A 20295-nucleotide genomic window follows, 5' to 3' on the forward strand; every position below is an offset into this window, starting at 1 on the left:
ACCATCAAACCGATGAGTATTTCATGAAAGAAGACAATGTCATTCTCTGTTATTTTACTCTGCATTTTTGAGCTAAAGTACGACTTACTTTCTGAGTCTTCTACGTTGAAGCTCATTCTGAAAAGTCTACGTGAGAGATGAAGCCTTGATTTCACCTGGGAACAATGACGCTTCTTCAGATGATTTCAGGCTCCCGATAATTGATCATTTAGCGATTTTATTGATTGATTCATTCATTTAAATGTATCGTAATGTTGCTGACATGAGTACAAGGGAATTGTATTTGGTACTCACCCTTTCTTTCATTATGCCAGCCTGCGTCCTCACAAAGTTTTATTCAGTCCATCAGTTATAAATCAAAAGGACTGATTTTCTTTCTTTTTTTTAGGACACAGGCCTCTGATTTCCAAACTGGGAAAGCGTGTGATGAACAAACTTCAAATATATTCCGGCCCTCTGACAGAAACTAAAGCTTCAATGCGGCCCGCGATAAAAATGAGTTTGACAGCCCTGCCTTAGTGCAAACAACTTAGAATGCTGCTGCTTGGCCACAGAAGCAAAACAGGAAAAAAAATAAATAAATAATTGCTCTCTAATAATCCCACTCCAGCGATCCGAACCTAAAATGATCAAGCTATTAATTCTCAAGCATTTCCGTAATTAAAAACCCTGAGCGCCATTGCACTGGCTCAGGGATTTCCAGCCAGGAAAACAAAACAAAAAAGAAAAAAAGAAAATAACCCTCAACAGTTTGCCCACAGGTATGGGAAGAAACCGAAAGGCGCTAACGCCGGGCTCATTCTTAATACATGCTTGTGTTTTGTTCCTCTCGCTTCCTCACTTCACGCATTTTTTTCATTGCATTTGTTCCACATTTCGCCTGGAACGGGCTTGCCTATGGCTATGAAAAGCTCTAAATAAATCATAAAGTTTCCTCTGCCAACTATGAGGCATGTCAAATGGAATTTCTGGCATCCAAAGCGGCGGCGTGATGTGCCTCAAATTCTAATTGGTTAGCAAGTTAAGTGTGAACAACCCATCAATATCAAGAGCAAATTTGTCAAGACAAGTAGAAATTGTTTTATTAAAAAAGACATTTCAATAAAAGTTCACATTTGATATTTTTCAAGTTTTCTGCCTATGTAATACATAACTTTGGTGGGAAAAAAAAATCAGCTTACAGACGTGTAAAAAAAATAAGACACCAAAATATTCATAAAAAAAAAAAAAGTGAAAAAATATATATCTTCACCATGTGGCAACAGGATTCCCAGAAAAACAAAAAGACCATTCATTTCAAATGAAATCTGATGCAAAATTCACATTTGTGTTTGAGGTAAAAAAAAAAAAAAATCAAAATGCTGACTGGCACTGATGCGGCTTGGAATTTCTTTTAAGGCGTTTCAGCACATTTAATAAATAATCATCTATTTTTAAAACAAAGAAGAGCAGCATTAAAAGGACATTGAGGGATCAGGCCAGAAGGTTGCTCACGTTCTGCAGGGTGGCAGCGCTCCGGCTCAGCGAATGCTCCTGGGGGAACAATTCTCGCAGGAGGAACGACAGGAGCATCTGACAACAGGACAAAAACAAAAAAAAAAAAAAGAAAAAAAAAGGCATTCCTTAACCTTGTTCCGAACCCGGATTTGAAGTCATACTCTAATGGCCCCATTCAGATTTTGAAAGCCCGCTTTCAAAATCCAACCCTACCTTCAAACTTAGTTGGAAGCTTAGTGTGACCCTGACTTGACTTCTAAGAGCTATGCATATGTATTTGGACACAATCCATTAATGGGACGGATGATTCATATTCTGATAGAGCTTTTAAAATGGGCAAAAATTGGATATATTTTATGTATTCATGTGAGACAGATTATAAAAAAAAAAAAAGCTGGAATCTCTCTATAATTCATGTATTTTTCAGACTATAAGTTGCAACTTTTTTTGATTATTTTAACCCTGCATATATATATATATATATATATATATATATATATATATATGAAAAACATGGATACTTACATAAACAAGTGTTTTGTTTTTCTGGGCGTCCTGAAAGAGGTTGAAAACATTTTCCATGTCTGTCTTCTTGAGGACCAGGTAGTGCGAATCTACAAAAGGGAGGGGACATCTTCAAAGGTGGAATCTTTTTCCTTCCCCAACAGGGACTCGTCACCCATACAGGCTATAACAAGCCCAAGGCAGCGGTGTTCAAACTACGGCACCAAAATAAAAAGCTGTCCTGCAACATTCACTTCTTGGGTCGAAGTCTTTTGTCAATTGCAAGTCTCACAATGCATGGCAAGAACTTTGCATTATGGGAGTCAGGCTAAGCCACTCCATGAAGTCATTGGAAGACTTGCAAAGACTAGCGCCCCCTGGTGGTTTTGGAGTCTCAATACAAAAATTTCTATCGCGCCTCGTTCGCAAGTTGCTGTTGAAAGGATTCATGGAAAAATCAGGGGAAATGCATGCTAAAACCTGCTGTTTTCCATATGTCCAAATTTGACAATATTTGCCATTTTGAATGGCTGTAAATGAGCCAAACAAGGGCTTAATTTTACATCTGCAGGGTGCGCTTCATAAACTCGGCAAAGTTTTTTATCACTGTGTCCCGAGCATCCTTGGATGCTTCTGTTTGTTTGGACAGAGCTGCCTTACGGACTGAGCTGACCGAACGCCCGTAAAAACGTCGATACGGCGTGCGTACATCGAGCGCTGATGAGGTGGTGCGCTCGCTCGCGGGTCTCGCTCTTCTCGTCTTCCGTGCGAGGTGGCGGCGGCTCCGCGGCGGCGGGCGGGCTCTGCGGCCAGGCTTTGTCGCACAGCGTTTGGATGTACGCCGCCATCTGTTCCTCGCTGGGGTTCATCTTGTTCAAGAAGGAGTTGACTTTCCTGCGCGGGGCAAACGGCGTCAAGAGACGGCGGCGGACGAGCGGCGGGGCGGACATCAAACTCACTTCTTCAGAATGGGCATGACGGGCTTCAAAATGGCGTCAAAGATGTTAATGAGAATGGAGTTTCCTACGGAGAAAATAAGAGTGTTAGTGCAGCACCATGTTCTGCCACAAGCAAGCCGAGCAGCGTTGTAATTCAGCTACGTCCAAAGCGTGGGTCGGGGGCCATTTGTGCCTCGCAACGCATTGTCTCGCAACCCTCAGCATGTATCAAACAGAATATGACCCAACCAGAAACCTTTTATTGGCTACTGGGTGTCATCTTGGAGCCAGAACACGTCATAAACAACAAACCAGAAGGAAGACAACAAACTTTTACTCGCGAGGAGACCCACAAAGTTGTGCATCTACCGTTCTGGTTAGACTTTCTATTGGTGAGTTGGCCCTAGTTCAAAAAACACTTGCTGCCATGAAAGGTTCGGGAGACTTTATGGCAGAAAGGTAATAACGGGTAAAAGCAGCAATTTGTATTTTATTTTTAAAACCCCTTACTTTTTTTGACTTTACTTACTCACGTTTTAGAACTAAAGACAACCCCCTCGGCTGGTTCCCCACAGTGTCACGCCAGACATCAAGTCCTCATGACAATGACGCCGCCTCCGCAAACTCGATGCTGTTTAACTTGCAACTGTCACTTGTCGCCACAGGCCAAAAAAGAAGCGCCGCCCCCCCAATCAACCGCATAAAACAGCGGCACGGCGACAAAACGCTCGCGGGCGTCTTGGAAACGAGCGACGGGAAAAGTCCCGAATTCATGGGAGCCACTGACAGTCTTGCGTGGCGCTCGACCGGAAACGGGAGCCACCTGAAATTTCTTTGAGCAGATCAAAAATGGCTTTGGTGGCCTCCAGCTGCTCCCAGGTGCCTTGAGTCCGGGCGCACGGCGGCTCCAGCGCCTGCTCCTTCCCTTTGGACTTGTTGCTCCCGCAGGACATTCTGGGGCTTGCCTTCTCCTTTTTAGATCTTCACAAGCAATATAAAAAAAGGTCAGCATTTCGCACTCTTCGGGCATTTATGAAAAAACAATTCATAAATTGTATTTTTTTTTTTTTCACGTATTGTGTAAATTGTCTCATTGCTTGATTTATGGTCCTCATTTTAGGGATAGACTAATCAACCAGACTGACGCTTGGCACTATGATAAATATTGAGGTATTTTAAAAACACCTAATGGCCAATAAGAAATCAATTGAAATTGTGTTTACGTCAGGGAAATGTTTACATTTTCCGTTAAATTTGTGAGCGCTTTTGCTGACTGGGGGAGCACATTGCACCCTTTGTTTTGTTTGAAATTAGTGTGAAAACAAAGATAAAGGAAAGTTTTGACATTTCTGAACCTTTTGTTGCAATTTTACAACAAAGATGTATTTAAATAAAAAAAAAATGCAATTATGTTAATTTGGTCAATAAGCACACCGACATTTCAACAAAGAGTTGGAGTTCATATCATTTTTTTTTAAGTTTTGATAACTGCAGTTTCCCTTTCAGTGAAAATGAATATCGGCTCCAAGTATCGGTTATGGGCCACCTTGACAACTGATAATACATATTGTTCGGGTGTCGAACATATGGCCCGCGGGCCAGTTCTGGCCCACAAATGGGTTTAATGGGCCTGTTGGATAATTTTGTAAAGTTAAAAAATGAGCTAATGGTCATTTTTTATGATTCATAGTGATGTCAAACTATTTTGGACAGCATTAAAATAATAATAACAAATGTGAAGTTGTTGTTTTGTTATATAAATATGATTTTACTGGCCCGATTAGATTTTCCTGACAGCCATGATCTATCGCGACCTCGTCTTAAGCGTTTCAATGCCATCTTGTGGCGATCATATGCAATTACAAGTCCTCACTGACAGCTGATTGGCGGAGGAGGTAGCGAAGGGAAGTTAGCCCACCTGGCATTGTAATGCAACCGGGACGGTCCGTTGGCGGCGTCCTCCCCGTGAGGACCTCCTTCTTGGCCGCAGGTCGGGGCGTCCTCCGGCGGGACGGGCTCCTCGTCGCTGTGGTTTTTGACGGAGGCCAGGGACTCCTGTGATCTGGATCGGGTTAGTCCCCTGAGGATCACTTTCAAGTGCGTTAAGGGATTGTCCGAGTCCGGAGTACGGCTTCCGGCGGCAGAGTCCGAGCTGAGAGGCGGGGGCGTCTCCTTTTGCGTTTCTTGGCCGCCCCCGTGGGGGGGCGTCTCGCACGAGGAGATGACGATGGCGGGCGGCGGAGCGCCGGCACCCTCGCGGCTGGTCTCAGAGGAGCCGGGGAAGTTCCGGGCATCTTCCGCGGATGCGACCGGGCTTTCTTTGGAGGCTTCCGCGGGCGGGCTAGCGCTCTGGAAGGAAAGCAGCAGAAATCGCATTACCACTAGGATTTTTCTTCTCGAAACCGAATTGTGCACACTGTAATTTCCTTTCATTTTTTTTAAATACACCTTTGAAGGTATTTAAGTCACGGGAGGGAATTCATGTTCCGCTGCCGTACATTTATTAAAGGCGATTTGGGTTTTATGTTTGTAGCATTTTATTTCCACTTTGGGTGTATTTGAATTCCAATTTCCCCTAATGCGTCTTGGCTGCGTAATCACTGTTTGGCTAACTTCTTCCTGAGCCAAAGTGTTAGGAGAACAAAAAAAATGATGTCTACGCTTTATGAGGATGACTGCGTCCCACCCCATAAAAATATGATTAAAAATCTAATATCAGGCCATTTTAGAGAAGATGAAAGCGCCCGTTAGATGCTACTGTACAACAGGCCGGCGTATCCCCCCCAGACAGCACAAAATACATACGACAGCTCATTTGCTTGCGTTTTTTTCTGCACTCCATTTGCTTCGAGTGCCTCTCCGGCCGTTGTGGGGTATGACAAAGCACAAGAGCGGCGTAGAAAGGCGTGCGCGCATGAGCGGCTCAGCGGATGACGGATGCTGCGCAGCAAATTGAAGGGGGCGAGGCACTTGAGCAAACAAACGATGAACGCCGACCTCACTCGGACGTGATGCGGGAGCCGCATCGAAAATGGGGCCTTTGCGCTTAGAAATTGGATTGGCAGAGAGGGTTTTATTTGGACTTGATTTTGAGGAGCGCTCACGTTGGATCCGACGCGATTGCGGAAGCAAATGAAAAGCCTTTCCTATAGCAACTTTTGTGTACTACTACAAATTTGGTGACAAACACGAGAATGCTATTTTGAGGAAAAATATGACGTGGTCCCAAATACGTTTGGTTGCGCGTATAATTTTCCCGTGGGCCCGTTTGATGAGGCCCAGGCGTCAAATGAAGAGAGCTACCTCGTCGTCCTCCTGTCCGGGCGTCAGGAAGTAAGCCAGGCCGCTCAGTAGTCCCCACACGCCTCCGTAATGCTGCTCTTCATTCAGCAACTTGTCCAGCGGGCAAAGGAACTGGAAGACCGGTTGCGTGTGTCCGATCAGGGGGTCGCTAATTAACTCCTGCCGAGGAAAACAAAACGTGCGGTGAGGAATCTGCTTTTTTTTTAGGGAGCTAAAACAGCACTTTCCCTCTTTTTTTCTCCTACCTGAAGGAAGTGCTCCACTGAGACTTTTGCTTCTTCTTTGGCCTTGTCGCTAACTTCCAGCTCATTGAGTTCCAAGATATTGGGCAAGCTCGTTGAGTCCTAGAAAAAAACAATACGCTGTCAAAGACGTGAAGAGACAACCGACATTTCCCCATCAGAGACCACTTAGGTGCTATGATAAACATGCTATGATTAAAAAAAAAAATCATCTCTCTTGTGCCAGCTCTCGACGGATGTGGACGCTTTTCCGCTCTGCCGATTTGATGAATTGAAGCCCCTTTTCGAGTCTCGTGCTATGGGCTCAATGTCGACCACATTGTTTGTCGACCTGACTCCGAGAGAGAGAAGCGATTGGCGTTGAAGCGGGCCGTTGGGCACTTCCCGGCATTTACCTGCCACCTGTTTCGGAAATGGATGACATCGGTGTATTTTTTCTTGATGTCCCAATGAAGGTTTTCGGGGCTGTCCCTCTCCTCCAGGTGAACCGTGAAGATTAGCTCCTCGTTTTCCCACTCGGCCTGCAATGCGCAGAGAAATAAAATAAAGAAATAAACACCTACGCAAAAGGGTCTTCCGAGGACAAGCTTTCAACGAGCCTCTGCTGACAAATAACAGGCCCCGCAAGACGTTGCAGACTGTCAGTGATATTTAGAACTCACGCGAGGGATGCTGACAGCCCAGCGGCCGACGCGCCACATTTCATACGACAGCTTGAATTCCATCATGTCCTCTTGGACGCTTGTCAGGTAGTTCTCCAGATCGCTGTCCTCCTAATGGGGTTTGGGCACAAATCAACATCCAGTGGGCCCGCTGCAACGGAATGAGTCCCCGGCCACTACGCCGTGTTCAATACCCGTGTTTCACATCCTTTTTTGAGCCAAGACGCGCTTTTGACTTTTTGTGAAAGCGGTCGAGTCATTCGAGTGCCTCCGCTCGGGGAAAAACGGCGCCGAATGTTCATGTAACTTCGCAGGAAGCCTTAGCCTCGCAAATAGCAAACGGACAGGAACGCTTCGCTCCGCTACGTTTGACCAAGCAAAAACGTCGCTCACGACTACCGAGACATCGCCGGTGGAATTTCAATACAGGTAAAACGGCATCCCGATCGGGTCCTAACCGGGTCGGTGTCGTGCTGGCTGTGCACGGAGCCCTCGCGGCTGCTGGCCTCGTCCTCGGTGGCGGCGTCTCCTCGGACCGCCATGATCCTCATCAGCAGCTCCTGCTCCAGCTTTTTCATCTTCTTCTTTTTGGCCTTCTTGGTCTTCATCTTGTCCACGAATTTTGACCAACCCGCCTTCAACTTGCTGCCTGCGGATGAAAAGCATGCGGGCGGCCGCGGACGTGACGAGAAAGCAGCTCGCGCCTTTGTTTTCCAGATTCCGCGTAACGAATTCTACCTTGACCTTTGATGGAAGCAAAAGCAATTAGTGTTGTTTCAACGCGGGAAGACGGCGGATAAATAATCCAAGTTGCTCATGATGTGCGTACAAATCCATCTGATTAGGCCGCTTGTTTGTCCACATTACGTAAACGCGGCTTGGTGTTGCATAAATATGGACGAGGCTCGTTATTAGCCTATCATTATTGACTTTATTTGGCTCGCGGTGGCGTTTGCGAGGCGGTGGCGTGACCGCGGCGAATAAATGAGTTGACACGAGCCGCTTGGACAAACACCGGAGAAAGTAATTAAAGCGGGAAAGGCCCGCCAGTCCAAACATGTCGCAAATAAAAAGCAGGCGGCACGGCTACTGATTAAACCGGTCCGGCGCTCGCAATACCAAGAATAATAATGATGCCATCTGCTCTTCCTGATGTCGCCGCCACCGTTCCCTTTCAAAACAACCCTGCAAATTCAATGAAATGTGCTTATTCTCAAGGCTGGAACAGGGAAGAACCTTGTCCTGACTTGCCCGTCATTCTTCTCAACGGGGGTGCTGATTCGTAGCAAACAGTACAAAGTCAATTGAAATGTGTAAAGGCTTATTTTGGAACCGGTGGAAATCGGCAGCCACTTGTGAGAGGCAGACGATAACGACCTGTTGATGACCTCACCTCGGGAAAAATAGACAAACTTCTTAGGGGGGAAAAAAAAAGAAAAAAAAATCAGCTTGCGTCTGAAGAGCATCCTTGCACGCAAGTTCAAACTGGATCTGTCATTAGCGACGAGGAGCAGCCATGAGCAACAAATGCTACAGTACCGTGTTTTCCGCAGTACAAGGCGCACCGGAATTATAAGACGCACCTTTAACGAATGGGCTATTTTCAAACTGTTTTCATTTCTATGACACACGGCATTATAAGGCACACAGAGTAGAAGCTGCAGGAGTGGCTGGGCTTGCGTTATGCACCCACTAGGTGGAGCCGCGCTAAAGAGAATGTCAAGAAAACTACCAAAAGCTTGATTAGAGCAATGGCAAGATGAATGGCGACCGTGAAGCAAGCACATTCGACCACATGATTGCACGTGCGAAATGAAGCTTAAAAACTTGAAGCGGACCTTTGCCTTTGCTCTTGATCCTAGTGCGGGGGGATCCTTGGACTCCCTCCAAGTTCCTGCAAAAGCAGAGACGAGGCGCTCGGCGCCATAAGGATGCGGGGAAGGAAAGGCGGCGACTCACACTTGAGCGCCGTCGTCGTCCTCCTGAGAGGTCAGAGAGGCCCGTTCCGTGTCGGAGGCGCTCAGCTCTTCTGAGGAGGCTTTAGCCGAGACGCTGTCAAGCTGGCTCACCACCAGCTGGTTCAGGTTGTCGGGGTCTGACAGCCATGTCACCAACAGGCCCAAACCTCAGGAGGCGCAATTGGAAAAAAAATTCAAGAACGCCAAGAGCGTAACCCCGCAGTTCATTTGTGCTCTTGTTAACTATCCATTTTTGGGCCATCTTTTTTTAGGTGCTTATGCTAATTTTCAGTCACTTATATATATATATATATAATATGCACACACACACACACACACAGATGTATTGCAGATTTGAAAACAAGTAGCACAAATCTCTTTCTAAAGTGCCTCCAATTAATCAGAGTCGCGGCAATAAGTATGCTGGCTAATTACTAGTGATATAAACAGCATTAATGTTGGAGAAAATTGCAGTGTGATATTGCCAGCTCAATTCCACAGCATATGAATAAAATGTTTCATCAATACTTCTTTGGGGGCAAGCCAAGAGAAATAGAAGCAGCCTGCACTTGGGTGATAATTCTTCAATTATGGCCATAAAAGGCATTTAGTGTAAATGCGGTGCAATAGCAAAAACTTGCAAAAGATTAAAAGATTTTTTTATGTTGTTGTTTTAAAAGAGGAGGCCCTAGAGGGAGATTAAAAATCTCTGCACACAGACTCTTTTCTATAAAAAAAAAGGCCCAAATTCATGTGCTTGGGAAAAAAAAAAAAAAAAAAAAAAAAACACTGACTAAGGATTAGATTGTCGCATATAGCACTGGGTGTGCCAATGTAGGACAAAAGTTGGGGAAAGACACTCACAAAGTGGGAAAGCAAATTGATGTTTGCAGACAACTTTGTAGTGTCGTACATGAACATTTCCATTTGTCGACATCAATCCAACTGAAACGTGCTTAACTTAAAGCGCAACAAATATATAAACGTATGGATATGAACACAAGAAAATATGAAACGTTTACAAAAGATTTATTCTGTTTTCATATCATATTTTCCGCACTATAAAAGCCTTGAATTTTCTCAAAAGCTGACAGAGCGCCTTACACATCGCATAAACGGCGAGTTTTCATTTTTGGGGGATGAAAAATTCAAATAACTTAATTGCCACGTAAATTCTTCCATTTTTACCTCTGCGTTTCAGTTATAAATGTATTTTTCATCATTAAAATGTTTATAACATCCTGTTTGAAACATTGATATGCTATATGTGCTCCAATTTTGAAGCACTTTATAGGGGGACAGGGCGCGAAAAAAAGCATGTTTTGGTAAAAGAAAGTACTAGAATTTGACCCCAAAATTAAGGGTGCGTCTTATATTTTGGGAAACTACCATGTTTTTCAGTGGGGAGGTGTGAAAGAAAACCACTGAAATGACAAACACAGCCCTGAAGATGGCGGCGTTGCATCACTGGATTTCACATCAGCACAGCTTTAGAGTAGAAGATAACAATGAGTTTTTATCTGAATTTGAGTTGAATCTAAGAAAAAGAAAATAAAAATAAAAAGACTCGCGGTTTTATACGTGGTTTTGCGGTTAAAAAAGCAAACCGAAACTCACACTCACATCAGGGGGATCTCCTTGACTGCGCGCTTACCTTTTAAGGCAAGAATCTCGCTCAGGGCACAGCGGGCCAGGTTCTGGCCCCACAGGCAGCGGGGCAGCAGGTTGCGCACCAGCGCGTCCGAGAGCTCGCGCAGCAGCGCCATCTCCTCCGCGCGGCAGCTCAACGCAAGCTCCCTGACCACACGGGGGAGGGAAAAACATCCCGGGATTAATAATTGGCCCGCCCGCAACGCTATTTATCACCGCAGAGGTGAAAAATCACAGGCGCTAAATCGTCAACGTGCCACTTTTTCAACATCTTTTCGCAGGAAAAACAGCTATCACTGCAGGTAAAATCCAATAAAGCCCGGTAAATTATTCATGGGCGGTAAAATATCCGGAGGTATTTATAGGCACGTTATTGAGAGCAAAGAGCAGCTGAGGCAGCAATAATTGGAGGGTGTTTTCTTTTTCTTTTTTTTTTTTTTTTCTTTTCCCCGAAAATAATGCGCAGCCTGCAGCATGGCAAGCTGCACTTGAATTTTAATTTATTGGCTTTTGCGCTGCATATCTCCAACCTTTAGTGAGACAGACACATGCAGTATTTTGCATTCAAGAAATTTCACAGCCCCAAACAAATATGTCAGAAAATGCATACTGTATATTTTCAATGATAATGGGCTCTTACATTGTTTTGGTTGTCACTACACGTCACTGGCGGAGATACAGTAAAGTTCACTGATTAGGAGAGCAAATTTTCCAAGGACCCGCATTGCAAATGTTTGCGGAGAAAAAAATCATTTAAACCCAAACATAAGTCCCCTTTTTATTCACCAAGATATTCAATTTCACAAGCGGCCAGAGGTGGCGCCCAAAAACGCTCACCTGTCGGCCTGCTTGGCGTCGTGCAAGTGCTGCGTGAGAATGCGGATGGAGCCCACCGCCGCTTGGCACACGTCCAAGTCCCGCGCGTGGCGGATGACGCTGTCGACGACAAAGTCGAACTCCCCGCCCAGCGCCCGGCGCAGCGGCTGCCGCTCGCAGGGCTCGGGAACGTCGTACCACGGCGACACCAGCCGAGCGTAGGCGCACTGGAACACTGCGTACGAGCGTGAAATTTCACCAGGAATGTACAACACACGGGTTACTCTGGCTCAAATTGATTTTTGACGTCGACAGCCGTCAATAGCAGTGAATGAGTTAAATAACATTCTGTAACTGTCTATGTTTATCCTCCTGTACCTATTGGGCAACGTAACACAACATTGCTGAAAATAATGTAAAAAATAAATACTCTCTCTCCTCCTTGAACGTAAAATAAAAAGGTACAAATTAAGCGTCCTAAAAAGGTGTCGCTCTCTGCACTCATCGCCGACGCACCAGCACCATCTCAAGGCAAACAAGTGAACCGCATTCGTAGTGTCATGCTCCAATTAAAATGATTCATTTGAAGGGTGTCTGACATGCTCAGTAGCTAGCCACTCGCCCCAAATAAATGGATGAAAGTGAAGATGAGTTTGTTGGCGTTTGCCCATAAATCAACGTCCATCCACCATGCGGTGACAAACACATCACGAGGATAAAAGAAGAAAGCAAATTTACAAGCGTTATGGTTTTACGAGAACACTAATCGCGGTTACAAGCGCCATTATTTCCCACTCAGAGTTACGACATCCTCTGCGGCCCAGTCGTAAAGAGACGTTCATTAAAAGGCCAGGCGTGCAAAGCAGGCATGTTACTTCCTGTTGGAGATTCCGCTGCGCAGGAATGGGACTCGCTTTTTTCTTGCCTGGATGGATTCCCCTCCATGACCTTCTTTAAGTGTGTCAAGTCACAACACAACACTATGTGCTGCCACAACACCAGCGGCCATGTGACACGGCCGCCTTCGTTCAAATATTCTATTTCTTGAAACAATGGCTGCCGACAGAGAAAGAAAATTCCCAAGTAAAATGCCACCTGTGAGAGAGACGTTTATAAATATAAAACGCGGTAATTCCCCAAATACGGGACTTCCGTCCGGCCGTACCGATAATTATTGAAAGTAAGAATACGGCAGACTTAAAAATGCACATCTGTGCGTCGAAACTCACGTCATGTGACCGACAGTAGGATTAGGGTTAGGGTACGATATTGACCTGAGCTCAATAAAGTTTGAGGGACACTGCATGAAAACACCCACCGTGCTGCAGAGATCTTCTGACATGAGGATACTGGTATCCCAGCAAGTCCCCGGGGACGCTGGCGTTTTCTTCTGCGGTTAAATGGCTCCTCAAGTGCTCATCAAGAGTCGCCTGGCAAACACAGAAAGTCACGAGGGCCCTCAAGTGCACTTGGTTTGCTTAGTCGAAGATATTTGGAACTGGCAGCTGGACCTTTCGGGTTACGTGACTTGAGTTTGTGCTTGTGGTTTTATTTTTGTTTGTTTTGTTGAATTAAATGTTCAAAAACAGCCAAGTCAAGTGTTTGATCTGAAAAACGCATGCAGCGTGTATTTTTCCAGTTAGGTAGTGCTAATTTAACATTTTTGTTAATGATTTGAAAATGCTCATGAAACATGTAGCTCAGTGACTTTTGCATGATTCTATTCGGTTTATAATTGTTTTTCACAATTGTATTCTTTTTCCATGCCACAAAATATAGTATATGAATCACTAAACACAAAAATAAAGAAAGCGTCTGATAGGAAAAACACAAAGTTTGTGGGTTTTCACGTTTAAGCTATGTAGTGCTAATTTAACTTTTTTTTTTGGCTAATCAGTCCAAAATACTAGGGAATCGTGTTGAGTGACTTTTAGGTCATTTTATTTGCTTGATTCTTTTTCCATGCCACAAAAAAATAGTAGTGCATATGACACCAAACTTAAGATAAAGAAAGCTAGTAGGAAAAACAAAGTGTGTGTTTTCTCTTTTAACTAGGCGTAATTTAGCTTTTTATTTTGGCTAATCAGTTGAAAATGCTAGCAAAGCATGTTCACTGAGTTGTGCCTCATTTTATCCAGTTTGATTATTTTACACCCCACACAGGACAATAAAAAAAATCAAAATGCTCAAAAACAAGCCAAAAGACTGTTTTTTTCTTCTTTTTTTAAAGAAAATGCGAACATCGACCAATTCATAAATGAAGGGTTGGTATCGCTCATTTTTGGATGACGTCACTCACCGTCGTATTGTCCGTTTAACGTTTGTCCTTTTTTGCAAGTTCAGCGTGTCGGATTTCAAACAAGTGCTTCAATTAAGTCATTTCTTATCGCCTTCGCTCAAGTCGAGTCGAGCGGAGCCCCTGATTACTTTGCACGACACAGGTAATCGCGAGTGTTAGCGTCGGCGGCTTCACCTGGAGGCGGTCCCGCTGCACGTCCTCGTCCTCGTCCTCGTCGTCGGTTTGCGTGCCGCTCTCCCGGCCGCCGCCGGCCAGCCAGAGAGGAGCGGACAGGCAAAGGAAGAAGACACACAGCAAGTACTGAGCCAGAGCTCGGCCCGAGTCGCTCAAGTACCAAAGCAGGCCCAGCGTCACCGCGATGGACACGCGCCATCCAAACATCTTTCCCTCCTCGCCCTTCCCTTTGCTCTTCCTCCTCACCGCCGCCTCGCTCGGCCCCGACCGCCGAAGTGGAGCGCAGTGCCGGGCCCTCGCCCCGGCAGCATCGCCAAAACGAGACGCCAAGTCGGGGAAGCCCAAACAGGCGGCGAAGAAGCTGCAAAGTTTGAGCCCACTTGGACGCCGCGCTGTCATTGGCCGAGACGCTTCCGCGGCAGGGCGCCCGCTACAGGCCGCTTTCTGCAACTGCGGGCTAGATACAGACAGACAGACAGACAGACAGACAGACAGGCAGACAGGCAGACAGGCAGGCAGGCAGGCAGGCAGGCAGGCAGGCAGGCAGGCAGATCGTTAAAGGCAGACGTGTGTCGAATGAGCGGAGGATCACTGTACAAGCAGGACTTTGAGTCGATTAAACCCTTTGGAAGATATCCATTTTTTCTCCTTTTCGCCCCAGGTAAACTTTGCAAGACTAATTGGCACGAATCAAGTTGTGGATTTTAGCCATGCATACATTAAAAATATATATTAAGCGCTATATCTTCTCATTGCCAGGAGGAGAAAGATCCTCTCGTCTACTTTGCAAGTTCCTGTGAGTATTTTTGATGGAGTGGTCCCAAATCGGATTGGACTGATGTTCGCCAGCATGTGTTCCATATCTTTGAGGAATGAGATCCATTTGAGCTTACTTCCCACTCGCATGCTTCAATATTCCTGAACGTGGCCATCGAAGGAAAAAAATTGAATGCCTCTGACATAGGCGGATGGCTGTTGTAATATCAAGAGTGGCCTGTGAGAGGCAGCGCAGGACAACCGGAAATCCCCCAAAAATGATTTAATAGTGGACATGTGACTGGCCTGGCCCTGTTTTATTGATTACAGGGCTCTGGGTGGATTAGTTGAAAATGGCAACACATACAAGCTGAAATATGATTGGACAAAATAAATAAATAAACTGATCTAACACTGGCAAGAGAAATACGAGTGAATGTAGGGCGTTGATAGAATTTCAAGGAGAAAATAGATGCTTGCGCTTGTGTTTGGCCTTACTTTGAAGCGACCTTTTCTGACATGACGCGGATGAAACAAATGTGGCAGTGTCATAATGTGTCGGGCCCGCTCGTGACACAACTCCATTTAAACAGCTGATGTTACGCAACAAGTGAGAAAACTTTTAATAACCCGGCGTAAGTAAAACATTTACCCCAGCACAAGGCCAATGGCGCACTTGGACCAGAGGTGTCTAAACTACGCTTCGGGGGCCGTTTGCGGCCTAGCGTCCACATTCCCGCGGCATACGCTACCCCACGAGCTGTCCGACGAGGCATCGTGAATGCCCGGGCGTCCCCCTTCCGTAATCCCCGCTCAAAGCGAGGGCATCTCATTTAACGGGAAGCGGGAGAGGTTAATTTGGCGTCACCTGATGGGACACAAAGTCACCCGCCGAACAATCCAAACAGCGTCCCGGCTTCATTTCAGCGGGTCGAAAGGTCGCGCCCAGGAAAGGCAACGCTGAAAAGTCTTGAAATGAGGCCGCGTCCTCTATTAGTCGCTTACACACGTCTCGCATTACAAATTTAAACACTAAGCAGCGGCTCTATTTCTGCCTAATGACAGTTTTGCTATTTTATATTAAGCGCATTTCACAAGAATTCCCTTCATCTGATCCATCGAGCTGAACAACACAAACTAAGCAACACAAGGCGGGATGTTCACTCAGTAGTTTGCTTTTATTTCTCCATTTCAGATTAAGTTCCAACATTCATGTGTGTGCCCCCCCACAACTAGTAGCCAAATACTAGTTGGTCCCAAATAAATATATTGCAGAATGTGAGTCCATCCGAATGTACAAGCTTTACAGCACTTTCTTGAGCTCGTCGTAGAGGACCAGCACAAAGGCTCCGCCCATGCCTCGCAACACGTTGGACCACGCCCCCTTGAAGAAAGCCTTGCTGCCTTCGTCGCGGGCGATCTTCCTCCAGCAGTCGATGGTGCCGCTGTACATGATGTCGGCTGCGCAACCGCAACAAAAATACACTTAGCGCGGGGGAGTGGGCGGCAATATTTTTTTTTTTCAATTAAATTGCAGAATGAGTTAAATTCTATATAGCACAAAACAATTTATGCACAAGCTATGACAAAATTTACATTAAAACTACTTGAAATGACATTGTTTTGACCTAATGTTGTACTTTTTCTAAAGTTACCCTTAAAAAAAAAAACAGTTTCTTTTCAAAATGAGAGCAAATGAAGTGGGAGATGTTTAAGAATGCGGGTACCTCCTTTGCGGCCAGACTGCATCATCATGCGACGACGGACAGTGTCGAAGGGGTAGGACACCAGGCCGGCCACCGCCGTCACCGACTGCGCGATCATCCAGCTCACCACGATGTGAGTGTTTTTGGGGTCCGGTAGCATGCCTGCCAACGACACACGCGCACGGAATTGGAAATGGCAAAGAACGAGGAGAAAGAGAGCAAGACAAAAATCGGAACATTAAATTAATGACATTTAATCAAGCATTGATTTTTTAAAATCCATATTAACGAAACATTTAACCGACACGCTCGATGAAAGGCGAATTTATCTACGGGGAGGGGGGGGCCGACCTTTGGCGGTGTCGTAGACGCCGAAGTAGGCGGCCCTGTAGATGATGATGCCCTGCACGGAGACGCTGAAGCCCTGGTAGAGGCCGCGCACGCCGTCCGACTTGGTGATCTTGACCAGGCAGTCGCCCAGGCCCTTGAACTCGCGCTCGCCGCCCGCCTTGCCCACGTCGGCCGCCAGCCGCGTCCTGGCGAAGTCCAGCGGGTAGACGAAGCACAGCGAGGTGGCGCCGGCCGCGCCGCCCGAGGCCAGGTTGCCGGCGAAGTAGCGCCAGAACTGCTTGCGCTTGTCCACGCCGTCCAGGAAAATGCGCTTGTACTTGTCCTTGAAGGCGAAGTTGAGCGCTTGCGTGGGGAAGTAGCGGATCACGTTGGCCAGGTTGCCCCGCCAGAAGGACAGGAAGCCCTGCTCCTTGGGGATGCGCACCACGCAGTCCACGATGCCCTTGTACTGCTTGTCCACCGAGATCTGCTTGCTGGCGTGCTGCACCTGAGGTCCGCACGCATTCTTTTCACCAACTTAACTCACCAACCTAACTTCTTCGCCGCCGCAAATTTACGAATTTACTGGGCTGCCGCTCGCCACTTGGCGAGGGCCGATGCCGCGGTTACCTCTACTTACGGACGCCCCTTCTTACGAACAATTTAGCTTACGGGACAAAAATATCATCTCCAGTAGCCAGAGAAAATTCGAGATACCAACGTCTATATCCGTCATTGGCAATGAATTAGTGGAATACTCTGTCACTAAATGACAAATTGGGTCAGTTGTTTAATGCAAGTAATGCTTTTTATTCTTGGATATAATTCAGTGATGTATACTGATAAGTAGGATTAATGACTTAATATGCCGGCTTGCCGACAAACGAGACAATAGTTTTTTGCATTGATGTTTCCTGTGGTCTTCCACTTTTCGTCTTTAATCGTTTCATCCACAACAACTGACACCGTAGAACTAATAAACATAAAATTGACATTAGCTTACGGCTAGCATTGTACATATTCAAGGAAAACCACATATGTAACATACCACTTTGGGCTGTCGCGTCTGACGTTCGCGTTGTTAGCAAACTAAATTTATATGCTCAAAATAATCCAAAATAAATAAATAAATAAATATGGCTCCTGTGGACTTGTAAATGGTTCCCGGATCACTGAAAATGTCACAAATTCAACGTCCTAAACAGGCCTAGCTTTTGCGCTCTCACTGCACTCATCACCAACACACCAGCGCCATCTCAGGGCAAACAAGAGAACTGCATTCATATTGTCCACTGACAACTACTATGATTCGTTCAAAGGGTTTAGAAATGTTTTCTTTACATTTTATACTATCATGTTTTATGCATTTGTATACTTTAATAACATTCATTGAAAGGGTTTAGGAGCATTGTTGTGGGTTTTAGGCTATTTACATTACGAAAAATTATGTGGCGAAATTTCCGAAACCAATTAATTTTGTAAGTAGAAGTACCGCTGTATTCCGTTCCGAATGACAACCGTAGGCAAAAAGATCATGATATTAAAGTTACGGCCCCATATTTTTCCCTTTGAACACTGTTTATTTCATTTTTACACAAAACATTTGGTACATAAAGAAATTTGTACCATGTTCAGTACAAATTAATGAATAAATACATGATACATTCTTCTTGTTTTTTAATTGTTCTTAGAAAATCATCATCATCAAGGGGCGGCTAGTTGAGTCAACTCTGCAAGCACTATTGATACCGTATCACTAGTGCTATTAGTATTTATTGGGTTGGACATACAAGCAGTTCATGTCCTCCAGCATGTTGCTTAGGTCCAAAGGGCGTTAAGACAGACACCTACTCCTTATCCTTCATGCATGCAAAGGTCAAAGAAAAAAAAATTAAAGAGGCAGCTTGTTGAGTCAACTCTGTGGGTAGCCAATCATATTCTTCCCTGTTTAAAACACCCCCTTTGTTAGATTAAGCCAGTGCTTCTCAGTTATTTTTTGCAACCCCCCCTCCCCTAGCAAAAGGAAAACATTTTGCGCCCCCCACATTTGCAGTGACTGTACATAAGATCATTATCTACATTTTTTGTCTTTTGCATACATATTGTATACCTAAAATTAAGCACAAAGCATAGCATTTAATTATACCATCATTATCAGGGGTATTTTTTAGGGGTGCGCATATTTATTGCAAAGTAATCAAAACAGCTGATTGCCGTTGTCCTTGCGTACATTTACCCAGGACTTTATTTATACTTTTACCTAAGCAAATTGTTTCAGTATTATCATTCTCTATTTTAATTCAGCTGTGTTACGAGATATTTCTTATGTAAAGTATGTGGCCACTGGCTGAAATAACTTTGCTAATATTTCCTGCAACAGAGAGTTCCTGAATGCATCACGACAGGTTGGTTTCAGACCAGTCGAATATGTTACAGTTTGAGGGTTTTTTTTCTTTTTTTTTACGTATGTGAGTTTCCGCTGTATGACAATTAAGTGGAAAAGAAGAAATAAAGTTCACCTGAAGCAGAAGTTTGACCCTCTCGATGGGGGCGACGGCGGTCTTGGAGATAGCGGCGGCGATACCCCCTGCCAAAAAGTCCTTGGCGAATGAAATGGCTTGCTCGCTCATCCTTCCGGCTGTCAAAAAAACCTTCAAACGAAATCAAATAAAAAACAAACTAATAATAAAAAAATAAAAGCTGCCGTCCAGCTGCCGCCTCGCCGTCCGATGTAGAAGTGGCCAAAGTAGGAGAGGGAAAGGACAGCTTTCAAGAGCAACTTACTTCCGTTATTGGCGCTGATTGGTGGAGCGTAGAGGACAGTGGGCGTGGACGTGCACGTCTCGTTGTTCCAAACCAAGAATGAAATGAAAAGAAACTACATTCGTCCAACCAAACAAAATATCTAAAAAAATAACAGCACGCGTTGTCAAATATGAGAGCCTAATAAAAAGCTCCTTTAAAAGGTGCGATTAAGTCCAACGTGAAAGTCATTGAAGTGACATCAGCGACCTTGACTTTTTCCTTTTTGTTTCACCTGACTGAAACGGTGAGGACAACGAGGTCTTTTGCCAAAATGAATTTGTAATTTTAAGACACTATTATTGATGCGAGATTAGAAAAATTACATTTAAAAATATGATCAAATGGAGTCTATATGCAAATTGAAGATAATAAATTCAGCAAACTCCGCTTTTTGTTATCTATCTCGCGGGGCGGCCATTTTGTCACTTGCTGTCGCCTGAAAATGACGTCACGGTTGCTGGACGCTATCGCAGGTGACTCGTGACTGGTCATTACCTGAGTAACCGTCACGTGGCTTTCAGTTGACTAAAGAACCCTAACCCCTCAAAACAGATTAAAAAAAAATACTGCTTCATCAATTATCAACAACATATTACTCAGAGTAGTTTTATGCCAGTTTTTATCTCATTTTTAGTTGAACAAGGGAAGACAGCCA

The 20295-nt window shown here is 45.0% G+C and overlaps 2 protein-coding genes across 2 annotated transcripts; both read right to left on the bottom strand.

The window, feature by feature from the left end:
* Positions 1-1056: 1056 nt before the first annotated feature.
* On the bottom strand, positions 1057-14269 carry LOC148413348 (uncharacterized). Its single transcript, XM_088432255.1, has 17 exons — positions 14044-14269; positions 12889-13000; positions 11592-11805; positions 10759-10901; positions 9106-9271; positions 8985-9040; positions 7605-7795; positions 7147-7257; positions 6880-7005; positions 6488-6586; positions 6243-6401; positions 4858-5288; positions 3763-3920; positions 2961-3024; positions 2711-2895; positions 2023-2111; positions 1057-1572 (listed from the first exon to the last, which is right to left on the bottom strand). The coding sequence occupies exons 1-17, from the start codon at positions 14248-14250 to the stop codon at positions 1474-1476; spliced, it is 2610 nt and encodes an 869-aa protein (XP_088288381.1). The 5' UTR covers positions 14251-14269; the 3' UTR covers positions 1057-1473.
* A 1689-nt stretch (positions 14270-15958) lies between these two features.
* On the bottom strand, positions 15959-19633 carry slc25a5 (solute carrier family 25 member 5). Its single transcript, XM_088431873.1, has 4 exons — positions 19355-19633; positions 16857-17343; positions 16527-16667; positions 15959-16260 (listed from the first exon to the last, which is right to left on the bottom strand). The coding sequence occupies exons 1-4, from the start codon at positions 19463-19465 to the stop codon at positions 16103-16105; spliced, it is 897 nt and encodes a 298-aa protein (XP_088287999.1). The 5' UTR covers positions 19466-19633; the 3' UTR covers positions 15959-16102.
* Between the last annotated feature and the right edge of the window lie 662 nt (positions 19634-20295).

Source organism: Hippichthys cyanospilos, chromosome 13, assembly GCF_059441005.1.
Source record: "Hippichthys cyanospilos isolate Australia breed blue-spotted pipefish chromosome 13, RoL_Hcya_1.0, whole genome shotgun sequence".
Taxonomy (NCBI): Eukaryota; Metazoa; Chordata; class Actinopteri; order Syngnathiformes; family Syngnathidae; genus Hippichthys; species Hippichthys cyanospilos.